Raw genomic sequence first — 24,853 nt, 5'->3', positions numbered from 1 at the left:
AAACGTCATCGTCAATAAGAATGTTAATATTTTACGAATAAACAAAATCAATGCCATTTATTTTTTAACTACCAAAATATTATTAATTACGAAATATTATATTAGTGATATATTACAGGGAAACTTCTATTTTTTAATTTACTTGATAACCTCAACTAATAGTTTTTAAATATTATATTAACTTTAATTTTATTACTAGGTAGGTATGTAATAAATAAATGAATCAAGTAAAGTCCCTGATTTTGAAATTAAAACATACATTTATTAATTATTATAAAGTTCCCCTGCCGTTATGTTGGCATACCTGACTGTCAAAAACGTCAAAGAGCTTAGAAGCGTTACAGAGCCATTTCTCTTTCACCACTTCTAAGCGTATGCGGCATGATGCCAATCTCTAAAACATTTATAAATTTCGGAAAACCTCGACAACTCTGTAACGCTTCTTAGCTCTTTGACGTTTTTGACAGTCAGGTATGCCAACATAACGGCAGGGGAACTCTCTCGTGAAACGCACAATATAAATTTTAAACGTAGAGTGAGAATGAACTACAATTCCACAAAATACAGATTATAAAACTAAAAGATTTGTCAAACTGAGATTAACCGATTGTATGATGCTGTCTGGTTTTATTATCAAGACTTGACTAGACTCAAACTAGACTGCGTATTATTTGTATTCTCTTTGGTGCTGGTCGAAAAGAGATCCGAGTGAGAGCTTTTGTCTCGGAGCAATTAACTGCTTTTGTTGTTTCGAGCTTGTCTCTTTCTAATGAGGTAACAATGGCTGAACAAAATAAGGGACAAATTGCTTGAAAAGCGAGCGAATAAATTTCCGGTAAAAATTATATTGATGATACGCTATTTAATTTAATGTATGCAAAAATAAACTCCAACATAGCGTATGTATTTACTACCGTAAAAGTGTAAGCACCGTAAGTTTTAATTTTCATACTAAGCTGAATAATACAGTTTTTATCGTAATGTAGCCTTATTTCTTACGTGCAAGGGTTTCAGTCTTGAATAAAAAAAAGGTCGATACATACTCATGAGATAGCAGTGCAAAATTATGTGTCAAACAAAATTCATGGTCACCCTGCCGTTTCTACAAACATCAATGATTGGTGGAGTTGTCAAAACGTTAGACAAGGACCATTGAGAAACCTCTCGCTCTGACCGTTTTTGGTAAAATAAAAGCTTCCGCTAAGGAAAAAGCAACCCTAGCAATGGATCATATTTTATAAAAACAAATATTTTTTGGTGCACTGTCAATAGTTAAGAGTATAATCTAGATTACATTTTATCAAAACTTTTTTTTTGTTGCCCTGTATAGTTAATAGATCGTTTAGAACTACTTTACTCTTTACTAATACCCAACTTTTTTCGTTACATATTATATCGAAATTTAAAGCATTTAAAAATAACAAAAATATATACAAAATATAAATAGCATATGACACAGCCTTTTGATCAACTCCGGAGTAAAAGGAAACATTAAAATTGATATTTTTAGGTTTATGCATTACAAACATGCAAAAATATATCATGGCTATCTACTCCGTAATATTGTTGATGACGTTTTATTTTCACTTGGAAAGGTGCAATCTTATTTATAAAAATGAATCGCAAAATGTGTTGGTAAGCGCATAACTCGAGAACGGCTGAACCAATTTCGACAATTCTTTTTTTATTATATTCCTGGAAGTACGAGGATGGTTTTTATGTAGAGAAAATGTAAACATGTACCACGGGCGAAGCCGGGGCGGACCGCTAGTAATTAATATAAAAATAAAAAATAACAAATATTTTATTGTTAGCTTCTATAAAAATACAAATCATTACAACGCTTGTTCTCCTTCAACTGTTTCTTTTAAGTTAAGTAATTCAAACTGGCCACTTCCTTTAGTTTCAGTTCTTATCATTTCATCGAGATTTCTGAAGCTACCAGGATCAATAAGGCAAATGATAGTAGCTGTCCCAGCATCCCAGTTTTCTTCTTCTACTGTAGAAGTTAATTTAACTACTTTATCTCTTACTTTACGGGCTTCCTTACCACTTAACACAATTCTTACTCTCATTTGCGCTCTCTCAAGGGGTATTTCTTTTTTTACAAGTTGAATCACATCAAGTGCTTGTTGTTTTGCACTTTTATTGACATTAACAGAAAAGTGGATGTCTTTCATAGCTTTTTCTATTATTGAAACAGGATATGGTCTCTTAGTTTCAGGATTTACACACTTATCTGCTACTGTTGTTGCAATATCTTTAAAAAGAGCATCAATTTGAGAGTGTCTTTCTTTGTCTGATACTTGTAACTCTCCTTTTTCTAATATCTCCTTACATATCTCTGTTTGATCATCTTTACCAAATATCTTGACTAGATCTTCTTTTTTAGCTACCTGGCCTTTAGAAACATTTGTAAATACCGTGTGTGTTTGTAGCACTTCATCAATATCCTTTTCTCTGAAAAATATGATATATTATATTATATACTTACTTGAAAACAATAACATTGGTGTTTCCTAAATGAAAATTTAGGATACTTACACTTTATTGCGCCATGACACAACTTTATTCCTGTAACAAGCTATTTCAAATCGTTTGCCACCCTTTTTCAGCCTAACAATAGCCACATTTGTTAATCGTATTTGATTTGTAGGAGTAAATATTTTAGACATTTTGTAAAATGCTTCTTTTCGTAGAAAATAGAAAAACAATACCTATTTAAAGTTTCCTTGTTATTTTGACATTGTTAAACATCTGTTTTTAGAATCGCTATGGACAGACCATAAAGTATAAACTATACACCTACAATAAAACTAAATGTGGTGGTGAATGGTGATTTTATCCACGGTTGATTTTATTTTAAAATAAAATGCGAAAAAAAATTATCTACATTTTCTAATTAAATTAAATTCCATTAGTTTCAGTACAATTAAGTCTAGTTCTTTATGCATAGACTGTGTTGTAATGATCGTGCGTCAAATGGAACAGTTTTTGTTTTTACCATTATCTATGCAAGCCGTGAATATTTTTTTATCTATTCCTCTCACGACGTGTATTTCGTAAAAGTTGGCCGTCATCAGCCGTCATTTTGTGATATTTGTATATTTTGTCGGTGATTTTATGTGATTAATCGAGAAAAATGGCGAAATTAGTTGATATTTATAACAGCGATAAAGATCATGTGATTAAAAGGCGTCAACTACCTCTAACGATTTATGATAATCTAACTGTAAGTTTCCTAGTCGCGTCTGACATTACCACTAACGAAGATTATTAATATCAAAAAGATTAACTAACTATATCGTCATGTGCTTGTTTTTAATTAGACTTTTACTAAACAAAATGAAGCATTATTATATAGGTTTATCGCGTATAATGTCTCGTAAACAGTTTTGTTCTACTTGTTGTAGCTGCCCAGTTACGTCTTGAGGATGACCTTATTTTTGTTTTATTAATTCTTTGTTTTATGTATCATCTTTGTATATTGCAGATGGTTATGGATTTAAATACAATGGGATTGATCTGTGACAACCCGCAAGTGAAAGGCCGTGAATATGAAGAATTTATGCGTAAATATAGAATTCTCACTACAGACGAGCTTAAAGCAGCATTGCGAGTCGATGCATCAGATATCTTCAATGTTTTAAATCAAAGCATTCCCTGTGTTGGCTGTAGAAGAAGGTAAACAAGAATAACTCATCCCTATTTTTTCATACATTATTTCAAAACTGAGGAGTTTCAACAGTTACAATAAAGTCTTTATTGTTTTTTTTATATAAAAGAAAAAGTAATACAACACAGTCACATGCTATTTATATGAGATTTTATTATTAAATAATGTAGTAAAAAAGTATAAACATATTTATATGACACTAGCTGCACTCCGAGGTTTCACCCGCGTGACTCCGCTCCTGTTAGTCTTAGCGTGATGATATAATATAGCCTTCTCCTATGAAAGGGCTATCTAACACCGAAAGAATTTTACAAATCGGACCAGTAGTTCCTAAGATTAGCATGTTCAAACAAACAAAGAAACTCTTTAGCTTTATAATATTAGTATAGATTTTCGATAGTTTTATGATAATAAATGCTAGATGTTAATAGATTCCAAGATATCTTTTCATAGTTGTATTTATGTTTCATAGTAGCTCTAATATTATTTTTGATCTTTGAACTAAAGTAGCACATGTATGGCTGCCATACCTAAGAATAGTTATAATTTCTTGAAGTAGTAAAGATTAACAAGTATTTTAATTGAATGTTAGAGAATTATAACAATTTCTCATATTTATATATTGTTTTTTGTTTCAGCGTGGAAAGACTGTTTTACCAGTTATGTAAGTCCAGACATCCAAGTTTAGATCCAATAATCTTAACGCCTGATGAAATTATGACAATAAGGGAAGACAAAATTACACACCCCCAGTCATTAGCAACTCTACTAAATGGTCATAGGTAAGATAGCAGCTTAATAAATATATTAATCAAATTTATTTTCACACAAATACATGTTTTTGAAGTGAAACTTCCTTATCGGGGTTGGAAAATATTTAGTGTAACATTTTTTTTGTTACACGTGACATTTTTCCGTTACGCGCCATCTTTTTCTTATCCCTACCACGCGTGATTCGACGTATTTCTGAAAAGTTGCATATAGAAAAATATTTTTTTAAAATAAGGTCATAAAAAAGTTTCACTTCTTACTTGTGTACACTAGTACACGCACTCATTTTTTTTGTTGTATTTTTACAATCTTTGGAAACTTCACGAAATTGTCATGGTCACTGGTAACATTATTTACACATACTCAGCTAATTAAGTAAACAAATCATTCCAATTTCACATGCTAGATTGTGAAATGAAAATGATATCTATTTATTACCTTTTTTTTTCAATGTTGAGGGCCAGTCTCACATCTGATATGTTCTTTCTAGCTTGTCAGTTAAAGTAAAAAATATTGTAGTAAAATGTGTCAAATAGATATTTAGGAATATTATAAGTAAGCTGTAAAGCCAGTCTTAAACATTGTATTAATGTGAAAGCTAGAATATATTCAGTTTGAATAATATAAATGAATGTATTATTTTAATTTAAAACTTAAATCTTATTTTTGTTGTTTACCCTTCAATTTAACAACATAGGAAGGTTACTCATCATAATATAATTTATTAATTTTAAAACAGTATTTATTCATTGTTTTCTATCTTGTTTTTCTAAAGATAAAGTAAATGCATGCTATCAACATAACATGACAACATCAATGTGGACTTCAGTCGCAGGGATAAAATTGTTTTTAAATGTTTTTTAAACTTTCTTGTCATTTGACCAAAGTTTCAGGCCGGTCATCCATTCATTATACATAACTTCATGCTTAAAATAGACCATAATTAATTTATTTGCAAGCAATTTTATACTATACTAGCTGACCGCCCGGTTTGTTCAAAACCTAATAAATTACATACTAAAACCATCCTCTTGAATCACTCTATCTATAAAAAAAAACCGCATTAAAATCCGTTGCGTAGTTTAAAAGATTTAAGCATAAAAAAGGACAGAGAAAGAGACTTTGTTTTATACTATGTAGTGATTCTTTAAGTTTACAAGAAACATTTATTCCAGCACGGGAATAGAATGTCTAATTCTAAGTCAGCCAAGGTGGAAGAAGTCACAAAGGTGCACGCTACACTCTCTAGAAGCTGGCAGTGCGAGGGGTTGGGGCGCTACGTCGACCACGTGCGCGTGGGGTTGGGGCGCGTGGGGGTGGGGCGGACGGGCCGCGTGGAGAGCCGCCTGGGACGCGATGCGGACGTCCGCGAGGGAACACGTCACGCTCGTCCACTTTAACACCCTGCATGATACGCTACACAACTATCTGAGAAAACATCGTTTCTGTGCGGATTGTAAAACTAAGGTAATTTTTATTTATATGTTTATTGAGTACTAGCTTTCCGACAGCAGGTAAGCCCGCATAGTCAAAGGTAGACCTGCATAGTTTGCATTCACATGGAATACATAAAGATATATAAGTACGTATCTTTTAAGGTACTGTTATGTTGCTATGTTTTTGTAAAAAAAAAAATATTAAATTTAATGGCAACACTTAGATGTAGTTTTATGAACTCTTTAATGGGGGTGAATGTTTATCATCAATCATCATACATGCCACTGACTCTGCAAATAATATGTATAAAAAAATGATTTCTAACTTCATACTACTAAAATGTATCACCATAATTTATCACTGATAATGTGAGATAAGTGATAAGGTGTGAAATTTTATTTAGCAACCAAAGTCTACAAAAGTTAGATTTGTTGTTCAATTGCTTTATCTTTTAAATTGCAATTTAGACTTTAGAGGCATTTCTTATCAAGTATATTGAAAAAAAAACAAGTATTGAAAGATATATATAAGTGTGCTTGCACTTCAATCAAGATAAATACTTGCAAAATAGCAATATCAAAACATTTATTTCTCTTACCAAAATAAAAATTGATACATTACACTTTATATATAGTTGAGCCAATTTAATAGGCAACATTTGACGTCTATCAATTTTATCTTCATAGGGTGGTAACCTGCTTAAAAACATCGATTAAAGCGAATTAATCGATACGGACTTGAAACATTTGTCAATCGAACTTGAAACACATGTCAATAATTTATGATGATTTTTATTCCCAAGTAATCAATGCATTCGATTCTAGGTGTCAGATTTCGATTTTTAGAGTAAAATCTCTGGTATTTAAAAAGAAAAAAGGTTTATTGACACAAAATTGTAGCGACGTCAGTTCTTTAAATAAGAAAATGTTTATTATGTTTAGAATGGTTTATCAGTAAAATCAAATCCTAAAATTAGTTGCATAGGTCATTATTATTATAAATATGTAATCGTAATTGGAAAAAGTTAAGCAAATGTGCAGTTACAACAAAACGAAATATCATGTTATTCTATGTCGTCGTTACTAGGTTACGTTGTTGAATTTTGTTGAACTGTCAAATGTTGCCTATTAAAATGGCTCTACTATAATTGATTTATTAATAGTAATGTGAATGATTATGTTTTCCATTAAGAAGGATGAATACATCTAGAGGCTAGAGGAGATAAAAAAATGAACTTGAATACTGTAGGAACAAGTAAATCATAAAAAATTGTTGTCCAATTTTGATATTGCCACTTTTTGAATATGTAATTTTCATTTACATCATACATGTTAGAATATTTCCTGATAAGCTTCGGCAGTTAAGTCGGTTGTAAATGTAGGAGCGATTCTATTAAATTTATATTTTGACGTGATAACGTTTTTAAAATCGTTTTAGTCGGGTGACATGTTCAGAAACTTGTGTCACACCAAAACCTCACGAGCGCGATCGCAGGTATAACGAGAGAGAGACGGTCCGATCTCCCGTCTCATCTCGAGCGCTGCCACCAATAAGACGTTATCACGTAAGGGCCGGCGCCCAGTGCCGGCACGGCGTGGCATGGCAGGGCAGAGGATTTTATTACTAATGAAGTTATTTTGAATCTTATTTCAATCAGTTTAGAATTCAAGTTACTTTATTTCGATGCCACGATGCCGCGACGTATCGCAGGATGCTGCAGCATGACGCGGCACGCCGCAGGATGCGGCGGCATGACGTGTCTTGCTGTTTCATTCCAAGGAATGCCGCGGCGCGCCATTGCATCCCGCGAGGCGTATGCGTCACTTTGGGGTCGAGGAATTATGATTGCTAGCTAGTTGAAATAAGGTTGAAACTTATGCAGCATTAGTGGGGCTTTTAGCAGGATGCCACGGCATGCCACTGAATGCCGCGGGATCACGCAGCACGCCGCGGGATGCCACTGCACGCCGCGGGATGCCATTGCACGCCGCGGGATGCTCTGCCGTGCCATGTCGTGCCGGCAGTGGGCGTCGGCCCTAAACATCTCGATCGTAAACCTACTTTACAAACAACCAATTTTTTTATTACAGGTTCTCAGGGCATATCAATTATTGGTAGAAGAGAAGGAGCCTCAAAAAGAGAAAGGTTACGTCGGAGCCCTGTACGGGGGGATCAAGAGATGTCTCCTGGACAAGCATTTACACCTTCAAGCGAAAACGGATTATATCGCGCATCTCATAGCGAGAGCAGAACCGGAACTGCTGGGGAACCATCGCGAGAGACACGCAAAGACTTTGGAGATCGCGCAAGAGGAGGTAAATATTGTGTTTTTCGATTTTTTTAGTAAATAAAGATTTATAATGTGTTAGTTGTGAATAAATGTTCATGAAGATGTAGTTGTTGATGTTATAGCATTTATCATTTCCTCAAACAGGCCTATAATAATTATATCTGATGACAATGAGGACAAAATAGATTGAATATATTAATAACTTATGAACAAAAATATACATTATACAGGTGCTGATTTGTCTCGGCATATGCATATACGAGCGGCTGCAACGCATTTCACTAAGATTAAGGGAGGAAGAAGGAACATGTCAGACCTTAGCTGCGGTGGGAGTTGAGGCGCTTTACCGCAAGTTCGAAACAGCCGTGGAGATGAAAAGTGGAGTCTCGAAACTACAATTGTTGTACGATGAGATAACTCAAGAGGAATTGACCAAACAACAGCGGAAAGAGCAGAAGAAACTAAAACGGCGCAAGAAGAAGGAGAGGCAAGCTATCGAAAATAAGTGCAAAGTGGGTATAATGTTTGGATTACTAAATAAATAAATAAATAAAATCTTTATTTTGCTTTAAACATGGTATTCAATGGTGATACAATGCAAATGCTGCAGTAAAAGAAATTTACACGGTATATGCACAAGTCTGTTGCTATACTGAAATTAAGTTTGTTTCTAAATTTATTTCTGTCCCAATAATTATAATGTTGTTTTTGTTAACTGTAATTTTGTAAATTTTTAATAATCCTATCATTATTTCTGAACAGGAGGTCGATTCAGAAGAACCAGAAGAAAAATGCGAATGCGATGAATGTTTACAAGAAGCGAGAGACACGCCAACCGATCTATTATCACCGCAAACTTTTAATTTATGTTACGAAGCAATGCAAACTAACGCAGACGGTTGTCACTCGTGCCAAGATGACTACACGGACGGTTCGCCAAAGAAAACGAACGAGAAACACGCTAAGAATGGGAACCTTTCACTGAATGAAAACTCGCATGATTGTGGCTACTCGTCTGGTAATAACGGTGGATGTTGTGAAACCATGTCTGGATCGTCTTCGCTTATGAGTTCGCCCGAAGGTTCAGAAGTAGCCTGCTCTGAAGGATTCTGCAATCACGAGAGAGGCGACTGTCTAGATATATCCAAGAGCGATAAGTTTTCCTGTACTGGCTTCACACTTTCTTTACAAGAAATGCTGGTATGTTGGACATTCTGTTTTGTTTCAGTTCTGACTAGGTTTTTTAATAGTGACCGAGTGTCTTTATGATAATAATTTATATTTTAGTAAATTTTTAGTTTAAATTAAATATATTATGTTGAATTTTTTCTCTATAGCAAAAAATTTACATTTTGCCAACTTCCATATAATTGTTTCGTAAGGTTACTTAAAAAATTGAAGAAAATAATTTGACCATAATTTTATTTTCAGGACACATGTTCATCTGACGAAGAACAGGACACCAGCTATATTCCATTAGAAGAAGTATTGGAATTCAAATCGCGGAGGAACATAACGGAAAAAAGGCAGGAATTGAGGCAAAATTTACGTCAGAAATTTGCTCAGCTATGTGTAAACACGCCTCAGATGCAGAAAGGGTTTGAAAAACAAGACAAGCAAGCAGATTAATGCAATAAATACAGTGACATTCAAACTGCACTATTAAATTACCTTTTATCTTTCACATTGGAATTAATGTTTAATTTTGCAGCTACCTAGATTCTTGTAATTGAAAACTTTATGGTAGTAATTACAATAGCTATGGCTAAACATGAGAATAACATTTAAGTAACAGCAATAATAGTACATTTTTCCTATCATACATAACTCCATGTTGCATTAATAGGTTTATAAAAACGTAAACCCCAAATGTTCATGTTCCTTATGTAAGATTCGAAATTTTATAAAATGTTGAATTTGAATGTCCATAAGTCAAAGGTGCTTGTAGAATGACTTAAATGCGGTCTTATATACATATATCACTGAGATGGTAGTGTATAGGAATAAGGAAAGTGCATGTTTGAATGAGTTCAACTGTTTTATGATATTATTCACAACTCGACTGGATAGAACCCAGCATTTATCAAATATTTACTATTTAAAATATTAGAGCTTTGTAATGAAATATAGTAGCCTTTTTTGATCAAATTATATTATTTTCATTGCTTTACTTACATGGTAAAGAATGGATTAATTTCAGGTATTTAAGAGAAGCTTATATAGCATGATGTTGAGTCATTGGCTGTTTTGCCTTTGTTATGAAATCAGGAAAAAACATTTGTAACTCAGTTTTAAATATACTATAATTAAATAATGTTTAATGTTTTATTCTTACAATCCTAATTTACATTAGATATACACAGTGTAGCATTTGTTCCGCCAAAGCCAAAAGAATTTTTCAGGGCAACTCTTTTTTCGCTATTCCATGTTTTTGAAGTATTAGCAACATAATTTAAGTCGTCAATGGGATTTTCCAAATTTATAGTGGGAGGCATAACACTATGATAGCAAGACAAAACTGTGAAAAGAGCTTCTAAATTTCCAGCAGCACCCAGCAAATGACCATGTGCTCCTTTCGTTGATGATATGCAAACATTTGAGGCATGATCTTTAAATAGAGTTTTAATAGCAGTCGATTCTATATTGTCCCCTACAGGTGTGGAGGTGGCGTGGGCATTTATGTATGATACTTGTTCTTTTTCAATATTTGCATCTTTTAAAGCTCTAGTCATGGAGAGTATAGCACCGCTGCCATCTTCTCTTGGTGTTGTTATGTGCGAGGCATCACCTGAGAGTCCATAACCTAAAACTTCAGCATACATTTTAGCATTCCGTCTTAATGCATGTTCATACTCTTCTAATATTAAAACAGCTGCTCCTTCCCCCATCACAAAGCCATCTCTATCCTTGTCAAATGGTCTTGAAGCTTTATTGGGTTCTTCATTAAATGATGTGCTTAATGCTCTTAAACGACAAAACCCTGCTATAGCCAAAGGACTTATGCATGACTCTGCTCCTCCACAAACCATTACATCTACATCTCCGTTTCTAATAAATCTAAAAGCATCGCCAATAGAGTGCGCCCCAGTTGCGCATGCAGTTGATACTGCATGGTTTGGTCCCCTTAAACCATACTTTATACTGACATGACCTGCAGCCATATTTGGTAATATTCTAGGAACAAAAAATGGGCTAACTTTATTATAACCTAGCTGTAGAGCATTATTAGTATCACAGACGTCTTTCAGATCGATCATTCCCATTCCAAGTGCAACACCAGTATTTTCTCTGTCTTGTTCAGATTGGGGCAACCACTTTGCATCTGATAATGCTTCCGCACAAGCAACAAGAGCTAAACAAGTCGCGGGAGCCATGGATTTTAAATTCGCTTTAGACAAGGCTTTTTCTAAAATATCTCCCTCTTTGGGTACTACACCAGCAACCCTACAGGGCAATTTGTTATATTCATCACCCAAAGAAACTATCCCTGAATGACCTTTTAGTAAATTTTGCCATGCTACTTCCTTGTTTGAACCCAAAGGGGAGACGACTCCTAATCCTGTGACCACTACTCTTCTCCTTGATGATTGGGACGAATAGAATCTTATTATCTGGCATGATCTCATGTTTATATTTTTTATATAACCATTTAATTATAAAGAATGAGTTTCTTTACATAAAACTTATATCTTAAGAAGGATATAACCAAAAATGTATCTGTTGAATTATGAGCTGTTCGATCTACAGTAATATTGACATTGTTTTTATTATGATTATGAATTGACATTTAAGATTTTTAATTTCAAAACTAATCAAAGGTTGCTAGGAAGGAAATGCTCAGAAAGTTAACGTATATTTTCAAGTATTTTACATACACATAAAATTCTACTATAATTTTAATTTTAATCTGATATTAGTTTTAGTATTATAATAATTGTGATAGCAATCAAAGATTTTTAATTTTAGGTCTCTATCAGAAGACTTATGACAAAAGTTCAGAAATTGCCGGCCTGTGAATGTACCATCTTTAAATGACAGTACCTGCACCAAAAATCATAGGTACTCTGTGTAAAAATCCAAATATGATCGCTGTCAATTGTCAAAATATGTCACAGTACAACCACTTATAAAAAAACAAACTTTGTTATTTATTTTTGGTATTTAAAATTATTGTTAGTATATTTACAGAGAAGATATTTAAAAAAATGGCATTTGCGAATTTTCTGAAAGAAAAGAAGAAACTTATTTTTTATACAGTAATAATTTGTTTTATATCCATATTAGTAAATAAGAGTTTCATGAAAAATTCAACATCAGAAAAAGTAAAATCTAATAAAATTACACTAACGCAAGAGGAACTAGCAAAGTATAATGGTGATGAACATGAAGAATTATATTTAGCTGTTATGGGGTCTATTTTCGATGTGTCCAGTGGCAAAATGCACTATGCAAAAGGAAGTTCATACCACTATTTCATTGGTAAATAAAAGAAAATTAACTGCTTTAGATGTATGTAAGTACTTGAAATAAAACTCATTATTTATTTTGTATAGGTAAGGATGGTACTAGAGCCCTTGTAAGTGGAAATTTTAATGATGAAAGTGAAGATAAAGATCATATTTTGAATTTGAAATGTGATGATATATTTGCCATAATGCACTGGAGAAAAACATTCCGTGAAAAGTATAAATATGTAGGTAAGTGCCAATAGGTAAAGTATTTTAGTTTAATTATGATGTAAGGTTCCTTTTTCCTTGAACATCCAAGTCAACATCTCATCATGGTATTAAAAAAATGTCTAATATAATAGTGAATCAATTTATATTTTTATCATCTCCAAATGGGTTTTAGGTAGGGATTTACCTTACGGAAATTACTATACCAAAAAATTGTATTTAATATACTCCTTTACATTGACATCTCAAAGAATTTTTAATAACATTAATTGTTGTTGATTTATTTTAGGAGTATTACAGGGCAGATATTATAATTCTGATGGAACAGAAACCGAATATATGACAGAATTTAAGAGTAAGTTGAAGAACTGCAAAGAAGAAAAAGAAAATGCTAAGAATCAAGACCATTTATATCCTCCGTGTAATGTTGCCTGGAGTGAAACAGAGGGTACCAGAGTGTGGTGTTCAAAGTCTAGGTATATATTTTTATTTAATCTATCTGTATACAAGTTTCAGAAAAATTGGGACAATATTCCTCGATTACATTGAAATTTGCATTACCTATTTTCAAACCTTGAATTGTTCAATGAACATATAACTGGTTATATTTCTTAGCAAAGAAATGCAAACAAAATTATTTGCTTTATATAACCTAGTAACCTACTTGTATCATTATAATTTGTTGGTTTTTAATCTGAGAAAGCTGTGACCTGGATTTGACTTTTAGAAACTTTGTTGTTTCTATGGTTTTTTTTTTATGTTGATACCTTATTATTTTGTAATAAATAATTAAATAAACAGTTGTAAAACATAGGATAGATTTCCATCAAAATTTATAAATTAAATATTGTATTCTTAAATTTTCCATACATACCTATGGATATCTCTATGCATAGGTATCTATAATTAATGTATGTCTAATCTATACTAATATTATAAAGAGGAAAGGTTTGTATGTATGTATGTATGGTTTTCACGCATAAACTACTGGACCGATTTTGATGAAATTTGGCACAGATAATCTTTAGACCCTGAGAAAGAACATAGGCCTTTACCTTTTATTGCGAAATATGTACCACAGGCGAAGCCGGGGCGGACCGCTAGTTTATTAATATTTTGAGTGAGATGTTGTAATATACTAAAAGTGTGTTACTAGCAAAATGTAGTTTGTAGTTCTACTTCTTACATCAATTTAATATTATATGAAATTTTGTAAAATAAATATAGCATATATCATAAAACCTTTGTTACAGTGGTGGAATAAAAAGGGATTGGGTGGGAGTGCCACGCCAACTCTACGAGCCTGGTAGTGATAAACCAAAATGTGTATGTGTTCAACAAGAAGATACTAAAATGCTCAAGCAGTATGAAGGATGCTCAAGTAGTGCTACTGAATGTTTCGTCCATGTTACATAATTATTATAATTTGCATACAAGTCCAGTATTATGATCAAATAATTATTGTGATTTTAAATTTTTTACGGTTTACATTCCATTTCTTTGTATTTGCCTTAAATTAAGTTTCTCAAGTTTATATTCTGTTATACATTTTTTATACAATTGGTTTATGTTAAGATCTGAATTATATATGTTAATTTATAAGTAAAATAACCTCCTCCTTTTTTTGAAGTTGGTTAATAAAAACATTCGAATTTTTATAAATGTTTTATTTAATTACAATCAGTCGTATTTCTCAATTGATTTTATAATACAGGATGTGGTATTAAATATAATACCATTGGTACATGGGAATTATTCAGTGACATTTTCAACAGTTTTGCTTTCCGTATGTGCAACTTCATCTAATTCCAAACATTCAATAGTTTTCAAGAAAACATTCATTGGAATTTTCTTTCTATTCAGAAATGACTTATTACCTAATAGCTTTTTTATTTTGGCCCTCCGTTTCTTTATTTTCTCCTTTGTATAATGGTTACCTATTTGAAATGTTACCAGTCTTTTCACTTTCCTTCCACCTATTAAGGTATTAGAGTCCACATTATTACTTTTAGGCTCTTCATAAATAGTTTCTAATGTTTGTGATACTGATTTCACCTTCTTATTAAGATATAATGCTTCAATTTGTTTAGAATTAGCATTTTCAGTTATAATACTATGTTTTCGGGGTTTCATACTAACTCGACGATTTGAGGGTTTGCTTACTTCAGGTGATAACTGTTTGCGTTTTCTTAACACTCTAGAATTAGATTCAGATACATTTGCGCTCGAAGATTCTCCAATCTCCATTATATCTAAATGTGCCATTTTATTAGGTAAATCAGATTCTATTCTAAAAACACAAAGCAATATTAATTAACTTTTACTTTTAAGTCACAAAATGTTAAATTACTAAAGTGAACTTACTTCGATGTCTCCATTTTTAGGATTAAAATATTTTGTACTTAATTACTATTTACTACTAAGCCCTACAATTACCATATGAGTTAAATTATTAAAATCATTGTAATGCTGGTCTTTTAAAATATTTCTAAAAACTTGAACTTGTATTAGGAATTTAGGAAACTTGAAGGAAACCGTTGCCTAGCAAAAATGACAGATAGACGATGTCAATTGATTGTCAGCGATTTAACATCGACAACCCGATTTATGGATTATTCAATGCGACTTTCTCGTTTCATAAAATATAATTATTGTAAATAAGTACAAAGTCATGTTTTTTTATTATTTAATGAAGGTAAAATATTTAACTGCAAGTATAATAAAACTATGATCATTGCCCCAGCATTATGAATGCCATTCACGATAATCCAGATAGTTAGCTATATGGGCCAAAATTAGGTAGGCAGTTTTATATTACTTTGATAGTTGATACTATAGTAAGAAATTAGTAAATTAAGTATTTAAATAAGACAATTATCTAAACCACTAGATAGCACCGAATAATCGGTACCTAGTTTAATATTGGTTTCCTTCATAAATAAATTAGTAGAAATACCTTACTCTACAAAAGTATGTGTGTAATAATTAATTAATAACTGCTATTGTATGGTAGCTAAGGTTATTGTTAAATAAAACAAGTATTATTTTATAACGATTTATTGTACAAAACAATAATACATTAAAATGTACAGGTATGTTTAAATTTATGGACACATTTCGGTCCCAATCCCAAACTGGATAATTATGTTTACCCTTCACTTACAGACACCATATTGCTCGTCGAGGTGTCAGCACTAATAGAAATAAAGATAAAGGCTCTAGATAAGCAAACTAGACGAAGAGAATAAAAAAAATATATAACAATAAATTAATAGCATGCTGTCAACTTAAGTACACATAAGTCTATCGCACTGCTTTTGTCGACGGGCACCATGTAGTCTTCATTAATAATAATAACGTAATTAAACAAATTGATTAAATCTCCTAAGCATATATTGTATTTATATACACATTATGAACATGTCCTCTCTGGTGAACTAGCGTAGGTGGGTGGGGGGCGCGCGCCTCGTCGTCGGTCGTCGCGTCGGAGCCGTTTCGTGTCGTGCCTGAGGCACCTGACCCCTAACTATCTCGGTCTATTCGGCGACTCGTTAAAACATCTATGATTCATTCGATTACTATACCGAGACGAGAGCGGTAGAAGTAGCAGAGAGAAGCGGATGAGGAACTAAGAATCGGTGGCGTTTACCACTTGTCAACGACCACCTCGTTCACTGCAAAATAACGTTAGCGTTAGTGTGGTGCGCCCGAGCGAGTGCCGCCGTCCGAACTTACTAGGTCTTTATGCAGAGATCACAACCGTGTCGTAGTTACTAAATGTGTAGTTTCACTGCGGGATCACAACAAACAATGAGTGTTCATGGAATATGTGCGTGCAGTAGTGCTGCGGGGGCTCCGGGCGCTTACACCTTCCACGCCGTGGCTGGGGGCAGACAACACCGCGTTAGTCATGCGGCTCCGCGGACACAGCTCCTGTGTCGCGGCGCGAAAGTTTTGCAACGAGACCCACTTCCAAGTGGACATCTCGGATACAAAATATTTAAATATAGAATTTTGCAAATTCGTAGCCAATAGCTATGTTTTGTTGAAGCTTGCAAAACTTTTTGTTAGCAGGTAACACACAACACGGAGTTAGTACGGCGAGGCGACAACGAGGATCGTGTGCGTGTTCTCGAATGTGCAAAGGAGTAAGGTGGAGTGAAATAATAAAACGTGGGTAATCGATCTGTTTAAAGGGAACACTTCTTACCTTTAATAAATATACAATTAGTGTGTAACAAATTTACAAGGTAGTAGAATAGTTATAAATTGAAGAGCAAGGGTTTTTGGATATCGACAGTACTCAGGTTGAGCATGCTCTTGTTTGTGCAGTGTATAGTGTACATAGTTCGACTGGTGACCTTGATAATATGCTTTCATTTAATTTATTTTGTACATAATATAATAACTGTTTCACAAATATAAAATGCAGCAAAAGGCAAAAATAACAACAAACTATACTCTCGAAAAAGAAATCATGCAATGCATTCGTGCAAGTTTTTATTATAACACTATTAAATAAATCACTTAGATCTACAATTTTCTAAGATTTTATGGACAAATTTTGACATATCCCTTTTAAATCTTAAAACAAAATATTATTATGTCCCACAGAAAAAAAGTAAAATAATTACATCTTTAACATCAATTCTCGTAACAAATGTGACAATAAAACTTAAATTATTTAAACTATTTATTTTAAAATTACAGAGGTATTACCAAACCCAATACAGTAAACTAGTAGTAAATTACTATTTGTAACATTAATATTGCTTCACAGGATATAAGTATGAATCTGGATATATTTTACTCCACAATGTATTTAACTAGAAAATAAACTATTCAATCGTTGACTATAAATTCGGTACAAAAGATGTCTGCTAAAATGTTAGTTAACACATTGCATACAAGATGCACGATGCTAATCACAAACATGAGGGTGGCAGATGCATCAGATTTGTTAGCAAGCAACAGGTGAGAGGACTGAAGAAACAGTTTCTCTATATATTGAGAATAAGTTGTCCACAAATGATAGCGACGAGCCTAACTTACAATAAATATCCTATGCTAAAGATGCACATTACTAGTAACAGTAAGGTAAAATGTCTGCAGTCCAAAAGGACAAGGTACTGAGCCGTGTGCGAGTTAACTATAAAATATGTAAAAACGGAGCTCTTTAGAAACTAATCCTCACTAAATCGCTATAAAATTATAAACTTACAATCGTTATAAATTTACGTGTAAAATTATTAAAAATTTTGGTGTTCTGAATTTAGGTTGATGTTCACAGCCACTCGACTTATAAAATTATTATCGTAAACAACTCAATGAGGCTCCGTTATCTATTTATTGTCTCGCACATGAGAAATGCAATCACACGAGCGGTCTCGGCGTCCGCTCGCACACCTACCGCTAAGGACACTACTAGAGTTAAGTAGAACATTCCGGACGCAGTCCAACATGTCAGCTGACCAAACACTTTGTTCCTTCACAGTCTCACGGCACACACAGGGGTCACTTCACACCTCGTGGATTAGCATTCCAAACGGTTAGATGTACTGTGGTGAGCTACAGCTCATAGTCCATGGGTTTCCACAGTGGAATTCGTTGCGCCACCCACCGCTGTGTGCTATGATTACATATATACTTAAAGAACCATTGTTTGACAGATCTATCTAATATTAAATTAAGTATTAATTTTTTAACCCAAGTATTAAAGAAGTATAAAAGAAAGTATGCTCATTTCGCGTTACTAAATGTTAAAACAAATATATCGTTCAACATTTCATAAAACGAATCCCCGTACCCCATACAAAACCTCAAATAGTCTGTCAAGGCGAGTGAGCGCGGTAGCGTGGGTGGCGCAGAATTCGGCGGGGGGGTATTAGGTTGTGAATCAAACGGGGTATCGGCTCGCTTATATCGGTCCGTAGATGATGATGCCAAAGAACACGGCCCACATGAGCACGATCCACTGCATGCCGTCGAGCCAGTGGGCCAGGGAGTGTCGTCTCTCACCGTCGGAGATCTTGCGCGCGACGAACTTGAGCACCTCGTCCAGCAGCACCACGGGCACGGAGAACTTCATCACCGTCATCCACTCGTCCACCGACAGCGGCGTCACTTGGAACACGGCCTGCGGACACACGGCGAAAGCGGTTCAATTACATGTATTTATTGACGTGACAACGTCTTATAAATTGGTTTGCCGGGTGACACTTCAAGAAACTGCGTTACGCTCCGCTCACTTTATGCGCTCACAAGGAGAGCGAGTGAGAGGCACGCGGGCATGGTTAGCCCGCCTAAGAGCGAAAGAGACAGACATAAAAAGTCGTTGTCACGTAAAACTTTCGCCCTTATACCGACTTTACAGGCAACCAATTTTTTTTTGTAGTGGTACAATGGACATGCAAAATTTGGAGTGATGAATATTAAAAGAACAATAATGATAGCTGATTGCAGACCATATGGAATGAAATCTATTTCCATCAAAACTTTAATGAAGGTAACGTGATATAAGGCAATATACTTACAACATTTATTGTGCATTTATATATTTTTTGTGGCGATTATGTTATATAAATAGACTTATTAATATCTAATTGTTATTCCTAGTATCAAGTCTATTTATACGTTTTATAATAGTCTTATTATACTTTTGGAACTGGTTTAAATATTTAGGAATTCTAAAATAGTGCTTAGGTATTTAGACAGGATGAGAAATACCACATTATTATTAAAAACAAAGAAACATGTATAGGTTATAAAAAGTTGTTTGATTTTCAAAACTAATATGAATATAAATTAGGTTAATTTTAAAAGTCAAGGTGATGTTAATATGGCTAAGTAAATATGACAATTATAGGACAAGTTTAGGTCATGATTCAATATCAATAATTATAAAGAACAGAGCAACACATTCCAACACAGGATGTGTGAAGGACCATAATACAAAAACATCAATTTTATAAGAACTTTTAAAGGTCATGAATAATGCAGACCCACAATTTTTGTTATAATTATGTTATCATGCAATATACATAATATGATATTATAATATTCGAGAATATAAATTTTTACGGCTTTTTGTGTATTACAGATGATGGATAAAATAATTTAATTTATAAGGCACATGCTTTAATTTACAAATTTATTACCTAATGACTGTGATTATATTTTTAGCAATTTATTAGTGTAATAAAATTTTAAATTAACCTAGATTAATAATTGAGGTTTCTATTAGTTAATTGTTAGAAAAAAAGTCTAAATTGCATAATAGAAAAACTTACCCATCAACGTAACTATCAAATTATATTTTACATGCAATACTTCCATCTATTATCTATCTTCCCAAACTAATATAAATCAAATGAAAACTCACTACAAACTCGCATGAGTTCTGAGAATCTACTCCACTAACTTACCTACCAACATACAAACTAAAATCTCACCACTTATACGTAAATAACCCCCTTTATAATCTATGGTCCCAGTTACTTACTCAACAACTTACATACCAAAACAAACTCAACTACCACTACCAACTAAATTCTTTCATCTACAATCTATACATGTAAATTATTCCATCTATAATAATAATCTATGGTCCCATTACCTTACCTACCAACATGAAACCTATCAATTAAACTCTCCTCTATAGTCTATGGTGTATGTTCACTCACCGAGAGCACCTCGACGTACAGGATGACAAAGTGCAGTGTGAAGGAGAGGGCCATAGAGCCGACGAGCCACATGTTGGACCACGGAGGCATCGTCACCAGCGACTGGTTCTCCGAGAGACTGTTCATCGCGTTCAACATCTCAATGGTGACGAGTACTGAGAGGGCCATGGTCATCGGGTGGGGGTCCGTGAAGATCTTGCAGTCGATGCCCTGCAATTTGCGAGATGGTGGTGTCAATTTTGACAAAAAGAAAAAAACAAACAAAATAAAACATCAGTATTTATTATAATGAAAAAAATAAAAACTTAATTCAATTCCAAAAAAAATCTATGAGTTCAAATTCAAAAACAAATCAAAAAAGTATGTGTTCAAATTTCCCACGTTTTTATACTATTGTCTTGTTATTTTTATAATTAGTAAGTAGTCATTTAATTTCCTTAGCGGCCGAACAATGATTCATTTAAACCTATACTAATATTATAAAGCTGAAGAGCTTGTTCGTTTATTTGAACGCGCTAATCTCAGGAACTACTGGTCCGATTTGAAAAATTCTTTCGGTGTTAGATAGCCCATTTATCGAGGAAGGCTATAGGCTTATATCAGCCACTAAGATCAACAGGAGCGGAGGAATGCGGGTGAAACCGCGGGGAACAGTTTATAAAAAAAAAAAAACAAAAAACAAAATTGTAGCATAAATTTGACTAAGAAAATAATACACACCTTGAAGTCATCACCGCCGCCGAGGCACTGCAAGTGGTGGGTGAGCTGCCAGTAGGTCATCTGGGGTCCGTAGGGCGAGTACATGAACCACCAGGAGGCGGCGCCCACTGTGGCCATACCGACGTAGCCACCGATAGCCATGTATCTGGATTATATGATTATATTTATTAATAAAAATAAGTCGGGTTTTCCTTCCTGACGCTATAACTCCAGAACGCACCAACCGATTTCCACGGTTTTGTATTCATTGAAAAGGACTCGGGCTCCGTGAGGTTTATAGCAAAGAAAAGGCTGGTGGCGAAACAAAGTCCGCCCGGTTTACTAGTATTTATTAAATTATTATGTGGCATATTATTGTTCAAATATTTGGCGCAGCTTTCAATAATTGAGACAACTTTCAAACGTAATGTAAGTCGGTAATGTTAATCTCATTAACTTTTTTTTTCGAAAACACATACAACTAAAAGATACTTCCTATAACGTTTGTCTATGTTTATACCCCTAATTTCATTGAAAGGAAGATAAAACACATAAACGCGATGAAAGATTAAAGATTGACTGTCACAAAAAAAATTGGTTGTTTGTAAAGTAGTTTTACGATCGAGATGTTTACGTGATAACGTCTTATTGGTGGCAGCGCTCGAGATGAGACGGGAGATCGGTCGGTCTCTCTCTCGTTATACCTGCGATCGCGCTCGTGAGGTTTTGGTGTGACACAAGTTTCTGAACATGTCACCCGACTAAAACGATTTTAAAAACGTTATCACGTCAAAAATAAACCAAAGTTACCTGAAGAACAGCCATCCAGAGATGAGACCCTCATCTGCCTTGCGGGGTGGTTTGTCCATGATGTCCAAGTCGGGCGGGTTGAAACCGAGAGCGGTGGCGGGTAGACCGTCAGTGACCAGGTTGACCCACAGCAGTTGTACCGGGATCAGGGCTTCGGGTAGACCAAGAGCGGCGGTCAAGAAAATGGACACGACTTCACCAATGTTGGAAGAGATCAGGTAACGGATGAACTGCTTCATGTTGTTGTAGATGGCACGACCTGGAAGGATGATATAAATCTATATATATAAAACTCAAAGGTGACTGATATAGTGATCTATCAACGCACAGCCCAAACCACTGGACGTATCGGGCTGAAATTTGGCATGCAGGGTAGATGTTAGGACGTAGGCATCCGCTAAGAAAAGATTTCTCGAAAGTCTTGCGGGAACGGGGAAAAACGGGGATGCACGTACAAAGTCGTGGGCGGAAGCTAGTATGTATATATTATGTATATATATATATATTAGCACCATATCTTTTATATTTTTTTGCTCACACACTGTATCTGATTGTTATTGGTGTACCTTGTAATTGGCGTATATAATTGTATAATGTTCTATTTAATTTATGTTTAGCTGTATGCTGTGTGCCTTTTACAAATAAATAAATAATAAATAGTATTTATAGGTCGTATTCTATGCTTAAAAGTATCTTATTGGAATCATCGAGATAGAATGTACTACGTACTAGAGAGGCGATCGCTACTACACTCTCTTTAACACGAGCTAGAGGTAAGAATCACAAGTCTCTTTAGTCTGTGTCGGACTGTGCCCCCCGCTTGCCGCGTCAACACGTGTTATTGCTCTGTTCAAAATGCCTTCGTGTTTGCTTAGATATTGTTTTAACAGTTCCCATAATACAAACAAAGCCCGAGGAGTGACTTTTCACTAGTAAGTTTCCTTATTATGAGTAAGTCATGCATTTTACTAATATTGTTATCATTTTGCGAAAAATCACCACGCGTTCTGCGTTTCGCGCCATTTTTCATAGACTAACAGCACAGACGTGACACTATCGATGAGTCTGTTAAAAAAATGTAACTGGATTTTTTTAACTATGTATATACAATATCTACTAGGAAAGATTACCGTGGTGTAGTACCTAAATATTTATACTTTTACCCGACTACGCAAAGTAAAACGGTAGGTTATATTAAGTAATATTTATTTATTTACCTATTTTTATTTATTAAAAAAAGGTTAATCAACAGTTGTTCCAATAGGATTTATAAATTATTATGCACAACAATTACAAATAAACACAACATTCACAGAAACTAATACAGTAAAAGTTCCTTAATCGCGCTTCCTTTATTCGTGTTTTCACTATTCGCGGATTAAAAAAATGCGACCCAATTTCTATATTCACGACTAAAAATTTTTTTTATTCGCGGATTTAATAAGTACATACATAATAATAAAATTATTCCAATAGGTATCTTACCCAATATCCTTGTCAAATGGACTAATAAGAAAGTAAAATAGAACTTATTACAAGTTTGCCTAAAGTACATAATATTATGTTCTTAAATGATATCGCCAAGGCCTTTGACACAAGCCGCCTTTGTCGCAAGCCACCTCTGCGGCGATTGATGTTTTTGAGAATGTAAATAAACAGAATGGAAGCAACCTTATAACTCAATAAATAAAGTATATTTTTAAATATAGTTCCGTTTATAGTAAAGTTACAAAAATTGTGATCGAGTAAGGGGGCGTCCATTAATTACGTGAGGTGTTTTTTAAAATTTTCTGCACCTCCCTCCCCCCCTGGTGAGATGTCGTGAGAATTTATTCAACCCCTCCCCCATCCTCGAATCTCACGTGAGATTTTTCAAAATGTGAGTTTCTTATACGTAAACGCCATCAACATTGAATCATCGTATCCATTTAATTAGGGCTATTATAAACCAATACTCCAAAATTCGATTACATCATGAAGCAAAAACTGATAAAACTATTGATTACTACACAAAACGACAAAAGCTTACTAAATTGATATTATTTAAAGGAAATTAAAATACATAGTTTAATATAAAATCCTCGTTTTATTAATTCCCTAGTATCAGTACCACCAGATAGTACCGAGTAAACAGATTGCACAATGTGTCGCATCTGCACGCATTGCTTAATCTTTGAACTTGAAGCCACGCCTCACTTGTTCCACACGTACCCCACCACATCGGCCGCGCGCAATGTTTTTGTTTGGAATAACCCCTCTAGTAGTATATCTCGATGATTGGAATTCACTTTTATTATGTCGTATTGTGTATGTGTATAACGTGAATTCAGAATGGGTTTTTAATATTTCGAGTTAGCATTTTCGAAGCTTTAATTATAATTTTCAAATTTCGGTAATAATTATGATGTGATAATAATATTTCCACTTATTATGTGGAAATTGAAATTGATCGTAAATATTTCCAGTTTGTATTTGAATTTATATCTATTATTTTATTGAGCATGAATTTTTTTATGACTATAATACGACATTTTTAAATATTTCTTTTATTCTTTGCATCTATTGATATTTACTATTTTTAGTATTAAATATTTTTACGAGTTCAAGGAATGCGTAATTAATGCTAAACAGATGTTGAACCATGAGCGGTTTTGTATAAAAACATTCAAGTCTAGAAAATTGTTAAACGCATTTGTTTTTTTGCACAATCAAGCATACAAAATAAGAAAGAACTATGTTACATGTGCAATCAGTTCTAACAGTTAACTTTAAGATGCTACCTGACTACAAATCATTGAATTAACCTCATTAT

At 33.9% G+C, this 24,853-nt stretch overlaps 6 protein-coding genes across 11 annotated transcripts in view; 2 read left to right on the top strand and 4 right to left on the bottom strand.

Annotated features, from left to right (window-relative positions):
• Positions 1-1,786: 1,786 nt before the first annotated feature.
• Positions 1,787-2,774, bottom strand: Sbds (SBDS ribosome maturation factor). Its single transcript, XM_090105540.1, has 2 exons — positions 2,545-2,774; positions 1,787-2,460 (listed from the first exon to the last, which is right to left on the bottom strand). The coding sequence occupies exons 1-2, from the start codon at positions 2,673-2,675 to the stop codon at positions 1,836-1,838; spliced, it is 756 nt and encodes a 251-aa protein (XP_089961666.1). The 5' UTR covers positions 2,676-2,774; the 3' UTR covers positions 1,787-1,835.
• A 268-nt stretch (positions 2,775-3,042) lies between these two features.
• Positions 3,043-10,489, top strand: LOC149906048 (gametogenetin-binding protein 2-like). Its single transcript, XM_090105184.1, has 8 exons — positions 3,043-3,232; positions 3,494-3,684; positions 4,315-4,458; positions 5,623-5,914; positions 7,975-8,199; positions 8,405-8,686; positions 8,937-9,374; positions 9,606-10,489. Exons 1-8 carry the CDS (start codon positions 3,143-3,145, stop codon positions 9,801-9,803), a joined length of 1,860 nt encoding a protein of 619 aa, XP_089961310.1. The 5' UTR covers positions 3,043-3,142; the 3' UTR covers positions 9,804-10,489.
• LOC149906047 (3-oxoacyl-[acyl-carrier-protein] synthase, mitochondrial) lies at positions 10,370-11,899 on the bottom strand. Its single transcript, XM_090105185.1, has one exon. The coding sequence runs from the start codon at positions 11,798-11,800 to the stop codon at positions 10,514-10,516; it is 1,287 nt and encodes a 428-aa protein (XP_089961311.1). The 5' UTR covers positions 11,801-11,899; the 3' UTR covers positions 10,370-10,513.
• A 432-nt stretch (positions 11,900-12,331) lies between these two features.
• LOC149906046 (neuferricin homolog) lies at positions 12,332-14,443 on the top strand. 2 transcript variants are annotated; one of them, XM_090105852.1, is made up of 5 exons: positions 12,332-12,346; positions 12,459-12,653; positions 12,728-12,871; positions 13,140-13,326; positions 14,104-14,443. In XM_090105852.1, the coding sequence occupies exons 2-5, from the start codon at positions 12,473-12,475 to the stop codon at positions 14,264-14,266; spliced, it is 675 nt and encodes a 224-aa protein (XP_089961978.1). In that variant the 5' UTR covers positions 12,332-12,346; positions 12,459-12,472; the 3' UTR covers positions 14,267-14,443. The 2 variants fall into 2 exon arrangements, with proteins under 2 accessions (XP_089961978.1, XP_089961977.1); XM_090105851.1 differs by lacking the exon at positions 12,332-12,346 and having other exon boundaries at positions 12,362-12,653.
• A 59-nt stretch (positions 14,444-14,502) lies between these two features.
• On the bottom strand, positions 14,503-15,363 carry tant (tantalus). The gene is made up of 2 exons (XM_090105853.1): positions 15,215-15,363; positions 14,503-15,140 (listed from the first exon to the last, which is right to left on the bottom strand). Exons 1-2 carry the CDS (start codon positions 15,226-15,228, stop codon positions 14,603-14,605), a joined length of 552 nt encoding a protein of 183 aa, XP_089961979.1. The 5' UTR covers positions 15,229-15,363; the 3' UTR covers positions 14,503-14,602.
• Positions 15,364-15,891: 528 nt separating this feature from the next.
• Positions 15,892-24,853, bottom strand: part of SERCA (ATPase sarcoplasmic/endoplasmic reticulum Ca2+ transporting SERCA) — a 29,476-nt gene continuing 20,514 nt past the window's right edge. For 3 of the 5 annotated variants that reach the window (XM_090105726.1, XM_090105725.1, XM_090105724.1), the window contains exons 9-12: positions 22,042-22,300; positions 21,253-21,397; positions 20,533-20,742; positions 15,892-18,986 (exon numbers count right to left, since the gene is read on the bottom strand). In XM_090105726.1, the coding sequence (XP_089961852.1) occupies positions 18,768-18,986; positions 20,533-20,742; positions 21,253-21,397; positions 22,042-22,300 (833 nt within the window). In that variant the 3' untranslated portion in view covers positions 15,892-18,767. The remainder of the gene's footprint in view (positions 18,987-20,532; positions 20,743-21,252; positions 21,398-22,041; positions 22,301-24,853) is intronic. The other 2 variants (XM_090105728.1, XM_090105727.1) reach the window with 2 other exon arrangements.

The sequence above is a fragment of the Colias eurytheme genome, chromosome 9, assembly GCF_061535395.1.
Source record: "Colias eurytheme isolate Ceu_HAF_F1 chromosome 9, ilColEury1 Martin Lab GWU primary, whole genome shotgun sequence".
NCBI lineage: Eukaryota > Metazoa > Arthropoda > Insecta > Lepidoptera > Pieridae > Colias > Colias eurytheme.
The sequence above is the reverse complement of the archived record's forward strand: the minus strand, read 5'-3'. Positions and strand labels throughout refer to the sequence as shown.

Excerpts from the sequence above, each read along its gene's own strand:
- Sbds (XM_090105540.1), bottom strand. The coding sequence starts at position 2,675 with ATGTCTAAAATATTTACTCCTACAAATCAAATACGATTAACAAATGTG. Across the intron at positions 2,461-2,544 it reads GTGTCATGGCGCAATAAAGT|AGAAAAGGATATTGATGAAG; the intron begins GTAAGTATCCTA and ends CATATTTTTCAG.
- LOC149906048 (XM_090105184.1), top strand. The coding sequence starts at position 3,143 with ATGGCGAAATTAGTTGATATTTATAACAGCGATAAAGATCATGTGATT. Across the intron at positions 4,459-5,622 it reads ACTCTACTAAATGGTCATAG|CACGGGAATAGAATGTCTAA; the intron begins GTAAGATAGCAG and ends CATTTATTCCAG. Across the intron at positions 8,687-8,936 it reads CTATCGAAAATAAGTGCAAA|GAGGTCGATTCAGAAGAACC; the intron begins GTGGGTATAATG and ends ATTTCTGAACAG.
- LOC149906047 (XM_090105185.1), bottom strand. The coding sequence starts at position 11,800 with ATGAGATCATGCCAGATAATAAGATTCTATTCGTCCCAATCATCAAGG.
- LOC149906046 (XM_090105851.1), top strand. The coding sequence starts at position 12,380 with ATGGCATTTGCGAATTTTCTGAAAGAAAAGAAGAAACTTATTTTTTAT. Across the intron at positions 12,654-12,727 it reads TTCATACCACTATTTCATTG|GTAAGGATGGTACTAGAGCC; the intron begins GTAAATAAAAGA and ends TATTTTGTATAG. Across the intron at positions 13,327-14,103 it reads GTGTGGTGTTCAAAGTCTAG|TGGTGGAATAAAAAGGGATT; the intron begins GTATATATTTTT and ends CCTTTGTTACAG.